At 43.4% G+C, this 10,039-nt stretch overlaps 1 protein-coding gene across 2 annotated transcripts in view; it reads left to right on the forward strand.

Moving 5' to 3' along the window:
• Positions 1 to 9,602, forward strand: part of MAP3K3 (mitogen-activated protein kinase kinase kinase 3) — a 41,562-nt gene extending 31,960 nt beyond the window's left edge. For both annotated transcript variants that reach the window (XM_066981770.1, XM_066981771.1), the window contains exons 14-17: positions 902 to 1,033; positions 1,899 to 2,028; positions 3,662 to 3,839; positions 6,260 to 9,602. In XM_066981770.1, coding sequence (XP_066837871.1) covers positions 902 to 1,033; positions 1,899 to 2,028; positions 3,662 to 3,839; positions 6,260 to 6,488 — 669 coding nt within the window. In that variant the 3' untranslated portion in view covers positions 6,489 to 9,602. The remainder of the gene's footprint in view (positions 1 to 901; positions 1,034 to 1,898; positions 2,029 to 3,661; positions 3,840 to 6,259) is intronic.
• Positions 9,603 to 10,039: the final 437 nt, after the last annotated feature.

Here is a 10,039-nt window from a genome sequence, read left to right on the forward strand (position 1 = left end):
TCCTCAAGTGAGAGAAGCAAATCTGGCAGCTTCCAGTGGCAGGGGCAGAGAGAGAGTTAAGTGGGACTAATTTGGGGGAAACCATCGTTCCTTTTTCCATAAATCCTCGTGCTCCAGTGCCTTTGATGTTCAGCCTGTTCATTCCCTGGATTCAGCAAGAAGCTGATACTTTTCCTGGGCAACAAACATCTCCGATTCAGTCTGAAACTGTTGGATAGCCTTTTTGCCTCTGCACTATGATACCCTGTTGTCTGTGGCAGGCATAAAGCAGAGAATTAGTTTCACGTGCATAGCTGCAGATTCTTTGAAGTAAATAAGAGGAAACTTTCCAAGGTTGATCCAAGTAAAATCATCAACATGAATCAGAGCAGGACTACATGAGAAAAGAAGTCGGGAACTTTTAGCTCCTGTAATCTAGATATCTAAGGGATTGGGGTTCCTGCAGAAAGATTCCTGGCCATTCTGTAGCAATGTTTTCAGACCTTTTTCGTAACTGAAATTAAAGCGCACTGCCATCAACTTAGTGCTGAGGAGTAAGGCTATTGCTGTATTGTGTGCAAATAATTCTTTCCACCAACTTAGCTGAAGCTATTGAATAAATAGGTGACAGAATCAAGGCAACAAAGGTTTTTTTTGTTTGTTTGTTTGTTTTTCTGGTACTAAATTCGTATATGATACTTCCTCTGTTCTAACATCTGCACTGCTACTACCAACTATACAGGAAGGATTGACTTGAGGCATTGGTGAATGTTTGCCTTTCCCAAGAGCTAGTTGAGCCAATGCCATGGATTAGACTGCATCAGTGTAGTAGTGGTCTCATCCTGACAGTGACAAGGATGGATTTATTAGGATGGAATATTTCCTGAAGCCAGAACCTTATTTTCTCCTTCGACATCCATAGGAAGTGAGTGCCCTGGAGTGTGAAATTCAGCTGCTGAAGAATCTCCAGCACGAGCGTATTGTTCAGTATTACGGCTGCCTACGGGATCGGGCAGAGAAGACCTTGACCATCTTCATGGAGTACATGCCAGGGGTAAGAGCTGAAACAAACTGAGATGGGTGGTTTTGTTGATCGGGACTAAACTTTTGTTTCAACTATGTAATCCGTCAAACGCTGGAACAGGCTTTCTAGTGATGCAGTTGATGCCCCCATGCCTGTCAGTGTTCAAGAGGCATTTCGATAATGCTCCTAATAATATGCTTTATCTGTTGGTTAGCCCTAAAGTTGTCTGGCAGTTGGATTTGGTGATGTTTGTAGGTCCCTTCCAATTTAACTATTGTATATTTCTATGTTGTGTCCTGTTGGGTATGTTCCCTTCTCGTACTGTGTTACAGTGCCACTGCTTGCTTTTTATTCATGCCCAATTCACCTCTTTGTTTTTTTTCCTAAGGTGTCTTGTAGTTGAAATACATTCTGTTCATTCGTCACTAAAGCTAATTCTTTCCTTCAGTCTAAATTTGTTCTGCCAAAGTACTTGAAAGAGCTTGGGCCAACTTGTAAATTGGGCTAACTGAATTAGCAGAGTCATACAGTGCAGCAAATTAGCTTAAAAATGACCCTGTAAAAAGGGAAACCTTTGACCCGGATCTGTCTGCTGAACTAGTTTATTGCTTGCATCCACAGACAGTTGTATCAACACGGCTAGAGGATGGAGGAAGCGCAAAGAACCTCCTCAAGCTATTTCTGCTGTAAAGCACTGTCCTTGCTTTTCTCAAAAGGGGCTTCATAGGGCAAGAAGTTCTGAGAGCCTCACAAAAAGGCTTTAGAAGGGGCCAGAATTCATTACTTGTGCTGGTCGGGTATATAACACAGTCGCAGCTCTGGGAATTAAATGGAGACTGCAAGATTTGTGGTTTGTCATTTCTTTGCCAATCTGTTCTGTTTGTTTTTGGCGCAGGGGTCAGTGAAAGACCAGCTGAAGGCGTATGGTGCTCTCACGGAAAATGTAACCCGGAAATACACTCGCCAGATTCTCGAAGGAGTCTCGTACCTTCACAGCAACATGATTGTGCACAGGGACATAAAGGGTGAGATCAGCTGGTGATTTATATATATATGCCACGTGCTGAAGGAATTCTGGGGAAAAGAAGCCAAATGTTAAATATTCAGTATCCTGGTTGTGGCTTCTTAATGTTGCTTTGCTCAGATATCCCTTTTTGTCTTATATCCTGTCCAGGTCTTAGGGATGGAGATATTCTGGGCTGGGCAAGGGAAGTTGGGCTGTTCTCTCTACAGGACCTGGGAGCGTGGCAGTTGGTGTTTGTAGTAAGGAAGACTGGAAGCCTCTAATTCTTAGGACTACTGAGCTATAACTCCACCCCAATAAAATGAGGTTAAGTTGCCACCTGACTTTCACTGCCCCCGTAATACATGTTCATTTCCCCGTTGATTCCTTTCTAATTTCCTCTCTGAGCAAAGTGCCATTTCTCAGCTGTTAAGCATACCAATTGCTGTAAGAGCTCAATGCCTGCTTTTGACAGTCCTGCTTACCTCAGGCTCTTGTGACTTCTTTCCTGCTCTGTGCAAGGAACCTTTCTGACTTTCCATATACAACTTGCGTGATCAGCCTTTAGTTGTCCTCTTCCCAATATAACCACATGGAGCCAGGCAGTCTCCTTAAGAGTTAATGTCAACAGATGTGGCAGACACCACGCACATTTTTCTGTGCTCTAGAGGGACAGGAGCATTGCTCACTGTAAGAAAAATATCTTCTTGTTCCTGCCTATAAATCTTCATTGCCTCCCCTCCAGGGTTGGCAAAGGAAAATGAGCTGCTTATTCTTGAATAACACCTTGTGTATTGCTCGTGTGGTGCTCTTTACCAAGTGATCTGCTACCGATGGATTATTCACTAATCTTCACCCATCTTCCAGACCAAACTGTTCATTTGTCCCTAGGGTGCTGGATGACCAGACTTGCTATTCCGAATTCAGCTCTTCCACTGGGGAAGTGGAGTGGTAAAGCACAGATGCATTTTACTGGGGGGCAGAAGGAGTTCACATAGGCATATACCAAATAATGGCAACAAAGGGTTCTTGAGCTTATTGCGGCTTTGGAGGAAGAATTGTTTTTGGTGTCTAAGCCTTAGCTTGTATCCACACACAAGCTATCCTCTAAGTTTGCTTTTTTTTTCCTCTGTGTTTCATGTTCAGGACCTCTGACCAAGTGAAGTGGAGATTGACTTGTTTATTGTAGGAGTTCAAAGTGGTTTAATTAGGTACATCTGTTAACCATTGCTTTCTGGTCAGCTGGGTATATTCACCAAAGTAGTATCCAAATAAAATCCTTTTCCACACAGCTATGAACTATCTAAGCCATTGGCCTAGGGGCCCTGTATAGGCTGTCTGAGCTGTTTACAGGCGCTGTTAACAATGACAGTGCTGACTCAGCTCTCATTTCCCCTCCCCCTTTGCTTCCTTGTGTTTTTCCCCTGAAGTTTTTCCCATTTGCAGCCATTAGCAGTTGGCTTGTCTACAGCCTGAAATAAAGAAATGATGTTTAGCAGGTCACCTGAGGCTTAACGGGTTGAAAGCCATACCATGAGCATGGGTATTTCTGGGTTGGATATCAGCTTCGTAGGCTGCAGATCCAACAGCTGGATTGCATGAAAACATCTGTCTCGATTCTTTTTTTTTTTTTCCCCTTCTTTTTTTTTGTCCAGGAGCCAATATTCTCCGTGACTCTGCTGGGAATGTGAAGCTTGGGGACTTTGGGGCCAGCAAACGGCTGCAGACAATCTGTATGTCTGGAACAGGCATCCGCTCTGTCACTGGCACACCGTACTGGATGAGCCCAGAGGTGATCAGCGGAGAGGGCTATGGAAGAAAAGCAGACGTATGGTGAGGGATTGACTTTCTGTCAAACAATTTAGAGCTTTTCTGGAGTGAGATAATAGAGATATGTATGTTATCCCTAAGATAATAGACATACACATTCTGTTATCCCTATATATCCAAATTCAGATTTAATCTGGATCAAAAGTGAGAGCAGTTAAAGGTGAACTTAAGTAGTTGGTTTGAACTTAAGACATGACCTGCTGCAGGTTGAGCTGTACAATGTCAACACAGAAGTGCCCATTTAGTGTTTCAGTAACAATTTCCATTCGTTCCTCCCTTGAACTGATAGCCAGTTCTCTAACTTTCTGGTGCGAGGTTTCCACCCTTCTTATATCCCTTATGTTGATAAGAGACCGAAGTTTGTTTGGGGAGAGTCCATTCATTTTGTTTTAAAATGAGAGGTATGCTTATAACACTGGAAACGAACAGAATTTGAGTATGTTGACAAAGCTTTAAAGGAAAGATGCCCAAACCTGGAATAACACACAAGGTACAGGTCAGATCAGAGGTGATCTGAAGCATGCATGAGTGGAAACTGTAGCCATGCTATTATTGGCATAGCCAAGAAACAGCCTCTTTCGAAAGGAAAAAGAAAATGGTCCTGTGTCAAAATGTTAGTTTTGGAGGCCTTAAAAAGGTGAGATTATAAAACCAAGCTAAATGACAGCAACAAAAGGTATGTTTGTGTCTCAGCAGTAAAGCAAGGTCTGTGCAATTTCTCATACAAGCAGCGAGTGGAAACAGAGCTGAAATTTTCTCATATGCAAAGAGTTAAGTTCTGCGTAGTCTCCCAGTTGGGATGCTTTGGGAGAGAACGGAGCACGTGCCCTTCCCCCTGGATTGCTGCAGTTGTGGATTTCCTCTTGGTGCTGACATCGGTCCATTCCCATCAAAGAGACACTGCCGTTGGCTGGGCTCCAGTTCCTACAATCCCCATCGTTATTTAGGGGGGTCAGAATTTTCCAGTGCAACGTTAGTCCCAGGGTGGATGCGTATGGCCAAGAGGCTCAAAGACGTAACAAATCTAGCCACCTGGCTTTCTGCCACTGCTGCAGGCCCCTCTCCAATTTTCTTTTTCCTAAATAGCAGAATATGTGAGCTATTTGTTATTGCTGGAGTGACTTGACATGAAAAACATTCCTGCTGTTTGCTGAATATCTTAAAGAAACCGGATCTGCTTAAACGGTATAAATCAGTCTAAACAATAATATATCCCTGCTTGCTCTTGAGCAAACCCCCAGCACTTCAGCACACATGGTTTGCATTTTCTGTACTCTCTTCGAGTAAGACTTAAATGGCTGGAAACCAGTGTAAAATTTTCACGTTGGAGTTTTAAACCTTGTCAAGAAGTCATTTCTTGCATATTCACTGGATTTAATTCCTTTCCTTCCTTGTCTTGGCAATTGTTGCAAGTCTGCCTCTGAAAATGTCTTTTCTTTGCATTTCACTTCAAAAGAAGGTGTAGTTTAAAGGTAGAAGAAACAATTTTGCTCTTTCAACGGAACAGTGTGATCAGAACACAAAACTGGGTGTTTGAATTTCACTACCTTTGCTTAATCTGTGGCCTTGAGGAAGCAATCAATCCTTTTTGAACAAAAAAAGGGTCACTGCTGTACTACAGGAACCTGTGAAAGTATTGGTGTCACACTCACTTCAGAAAGGTGGCTAAGCCGTGTCTGTCCTCATAATCACGTTCTTGCCCTGAATTACCCCTCAGAGCCCCGTAACTTCACTAGTTGTTTTTCCCTAACGTATCGATGCATCTGCCCTACTGGCGTCTTAATTTGCTGCCTCCTCAGTTTGGAGCTGTTAAGATTTTAATTACTTTTTTGACTGTGGCGGATGCTTGGTGTCTTATGGAGATAGGAGCTTTCTCACGTGAATATTCTGAGGAAGTGCAATGAAAAGGGGTTTTGCCGAAATGGCATTGTGGTGTCGACCAGCTGTGATTCACTGGACCTTAGCTCAAAGTCAGTTTTCTACCCTGCAACCCAGCAAGTGCATTCGAGATAGCAGCAGCAGCACCTGAAATACCACTGAGGTCCAACAACAACTTCAGGGGCATCTTGTGTGCAGCTCTTGTTCCCCGTTGTTAATACAAACGTTTACTGAGAGTAGAATTTGGGCGAAGGAGAGCCGGACAGATGGCGCTTCGCAGTTCTCAGTGCAGCGAGAACCCCGGTGGAAACCAGCCTCCCTGTCTCAGCACTTTATTGCTAGCCTGACAGCGGTAAAAGCAGCAATGTTGGCAGATCTGGCTCAGGATCTGTGCACACATGGCGTTTGCTGAGCACAAAGCCATTTTATAGCTGTTTTCAGGGCAGAGCCGTACCTTGGTGCTGCCTGTTTGGAAGTTCTCTCTGAACACTGTGCGTTATTGTGTCAGTTGGTTCTCACTTTTTTTTTCCTGTCTGCTTTTCCAGGAGCCTCGCTTGTACTGTTGTGGAAATGCTGACAGAGAAACCGCCCTGGGCAGAGTACGAAGCCATGGCAGCCATTTTCAAAATTGCCACCCAGCCAACCAACCCCCAGCTCCCTTCCCACATATCAGAACATTGCCGGGACTTTCTAAAGCAAATCTTTGTGGAAGCCAGGCACAGACCCTCTGCTGAAGAGCTGCTCAGACATCAGTTTGCACAGCTCCAGTACTGAATTACCTCCCTCGCTCGCAGCTCCTGCTGGGCTTTCGGTGCCCCGCCTGGTCTAGTTGCAACTGCCCGTCGTGGTGCTGCATCTTCAAAATGCCAACTCAGCTGTCCTAGTCCTTTGGGGAATTTATGCCAGGGAACCTAGGGTCTGCCCTTGTGCCTGATACCTTTGTTTGCTGGACTAATGTTTGTTCTACCGACAGCTGTCCGAACAGAGCTGCATTTTTGCCCTAGTTACCTTGATGTGAAGCTGTAGCTGGCTGCATGTTTTCTGCAGGCCCAAGAATGGGAATCTACGAAGTGTCTCGCCGGTTGAACCTAGAAGAAATCTGAACCAAAGTGGGAACTGGAAGAGCTACACTATTCAGAAACGTGCAATGGCTACCCAGAGCAGCTTTCTCCAAGTGGCTACTCATGTGGGTCACTGCTTTCCAGACTTCTAGGGCTTTAGAGGCATCTATAGTACATGAATCCAGCAAAAAGCCATGTGTCATTGAGCATGCGCTCACTATATTATATATTTTTCTTCTTAAGTATTCAGCATCTGAAGGTGTTCAGAAAATATTGATTCAAAAGTATGTGAATAGTGTTATTTTATAATGAAACCATGGATTTGGGGGTGGGGGTGAGGGAGGTCTTTCTAGCTAAATGTCAGGATAATCAGAAAAGTTTCAGCAGAATGCAATCACTCTAGGGTCTAGGATAAGGGCTCTCCCACTGACATTAGAAAAATCCAGAGCTTGATTTCCAAGGCTTGATCTGTCCTAGCATTAAGACAGTGTTGGTTAGCTTGTGTCCTCATAGCCAACAAATCTGTGTCCCATGTTCATCTTCCTGAGACTGTTGGGTCTAAACAAATCCCTTCTGGAAGGGAGTTGTGCAGAACAGCTTTGTGTTGTACCTATCTTTTTGGCTGGTAACTTTTAACCATCCCTTAAACCAAAGATAGTTTACCTGGCACCCAGGAATTTACTTCAGGAAAAGCTTTCAAGTTTCTTTGATGGCCTGGCCTGATGGAAAATTAAGAAAATAGGTTGCTGTTTTCTCACGGGGAGAATTTGCTGGACACTAGTTTTACTCGTGCACCGTAAGCTAGAGTCAAGCTCAACCCTTCAGCAAGTGTTTTGTTTTACAGGTGTGCAAGTGTTCATTTAAGGTTTCCATAAAATATTTTGGTCCTATTTAAATAAGCTTTTGTACAAATTAAGTCAAACAGTGAAACAAAGAGAACACTTGTAATGGTAGCATATTTGTAAAACTATCTGGCCAACAAGAGAGTTGCAGAAATCCCCAGGCAGGTACCAACAAGATCTATCCAAGTCATTCTGCATTTGAATTTGCTCTTTATAGAGCAACATCAGAGGTGTTCTGCTCTTGTATTGGAAACCATATTAATGGTCCACATGCCTCCCCTCCCCCTCCTAAAAAAAAAAAAAAAAAAATCACTTTCATAATGCAGTAAAATTAACAGTTCATTTGTTCATTTTAAGTGAAAGCTCTTAGCAGGATAAGGCAAGTTTTAATGAAACCAAGCTCCTTGAGCACCCAACAAATAATATGTGAAATTAGAAGAGGGAACTAAGAAGAAGAAAAGCCCTGAAAGGCTTTAACAATCTGACGTGTTTTTTCTGTGCCAAACTCAGAGCAATGTGTAATCAGTGAAAGAAAGCTAGTGTTGGTTTCCCTTTTGGCTCTCCTGCACCACTACAAGGATGCACTGTTTAGGGTGCAGGCACTTAGGGGGATTTATTTTTTCTTTTTTTTATGAAAGCCCTTGTTTCATAATTTATTTAATTCTAGTGAGAGCACTTCTATTGATCTCTTTAAAATCTGGAACTTGACTCCAAATTGTCCAGACACATGGCCTGACTTTTGGCCTGCACTTCACTGTCGCTTGCACCAGAGGGAAGTGAGGGCGTAACACTACTATTCTGTTTTGGGGAGTCGTTTACACCACTTTGCTGTGGCGTAAATGGCTGCGTATGCTGCAGAGGGATGTGAAATCATTCCCGTAGTCTCGACAGAAGTAGGGTGGTCAGCACTCCTGTGGGGCCCGGTAGCACTCTTCAAGCCTTGCAACTAGCACCTGAACATACCAAAGATTGGAATCTTTTATTTTCACACTTGAACCCACAGGCATAAAGCAGCGACCTAGACTGCAGTGATCCTGTCCGTGTAGGTTTCTCTGTACCCTCGGCTTGTCCTCACCAAATCGAGACCTCCTTCCGTGGTCTTTCCTTGCCATCCCACACATCGTGTCCTGGGAGAATAGGGCATGAGGAAACGGTGTAACTTTTAGTGTTTCAAAGCAACTAAATCCTCAGGATCTGTTGTGGCTTTTACCTCATACGCGGCATGGAAGGCTGTGCCAGAGCAGAGCAAAGAGCGTCGTGGGCTGATGGGCTCAGTCCTTTCCCCGTCAGAGCTTCTGGGCCTTCCCACCACCTATGCTGAGATGTGCCTACTCTGTATACACTTGTATTCCAGTCGGTAGTAAGGAAAGTCAATAGCAATTGTACAGTGACAAGAGAACATGGGGTGCCAGCTTGGACTTCTTGTATTCCAGTACCTGACCCAATGCCACCCGTTCGGCACAGGAACAAGCCAAAGCATTACTTGTATGTTTGGAGATGCACTTTTATGAATGTAGTTTATATCGCTCTTTTTTAGCTCTTTTTACATCATGTAAACGGTGATGCCTCATACTTTTTTTTTTTATTTATATCGTAAAAGATCATATTTGGTGATTTTTATATATATCGACTCGACTGTTACGGGGTAGGGGGGAGGATGGGAAATTAATTTGACGCCTTTATGAATTTAAAAAGGAAAAAAAGCAGCTGGTTTTGCAGAGAATTTGCTGATGGTTTATAACAAGTAGAGCCAAACCAAAATGCATTCTTTGTTTCCTCACAGCCTTCTTGATTATGGAAAAGGAAGATCAGGATTCCTAAGTCCACTGCTACAACGAATAAACATGGGGCCAGCATTTATACTACAGTCTATTTATACAACCCCGACATCAAAAAAGTTTCAAGTGGACATAAATGTAATTATACCTCTAAACTGAATTACATCTGGCCTCTTTGTCCTGGCAGAATTGGAAAAAAAAAATGGGGATAAACTTGTTTAGGGGAGAGCAGAAGAGAGAGTGCCAGGCTAACAAAAAGTTGTTGTGTCCATTTCAAATGTCATTTTGTGTTTTCAGCTCTTCCTTCCTGGGAGGCAGATATGGTGAATATTTAGTATTGGGATTCTTGATGGAAGGTGCTGCAAAAGTGGAGAAAATTCTGTCTGAAGAAAAATATCTTACAGGAGTATTATTATCCTGAAACAGTTGTGAGTCTGAGCAGGAAAATGTCTGATTTCCATCAGAGAGGAGCTTGGGGGAATGGGGACTTTGGCTATCCATGAGTTTGTTAGGAAGCAAACTATTGGCATTTTGGTCTTGGTGTGACGATTCTGTGCATTCCAGGTTACTAGCTTCTTCTCCACTAAATCTGGTCTTTGCCTATTCTAATTGCTGTAGGTTGCAGCACTTTGAATTTTTTCACA

Source organism: Anser cygnoides, chromosome 22 (genome assembly GCF_040182565.1).
Source record: "Anser cygnoides isolate HZ-2024a breed goose chromosome 22, Taihu_goose_T2T_genome, whole genome shotgun sequence".
In the NCBI taxonomy this organism is placed as follows: domain Eukaryota; kingdom Metazoa; phylum Chordata; class Aves; order Anseriformes; family Anatidae; genus Anser; species Anser cygnoides.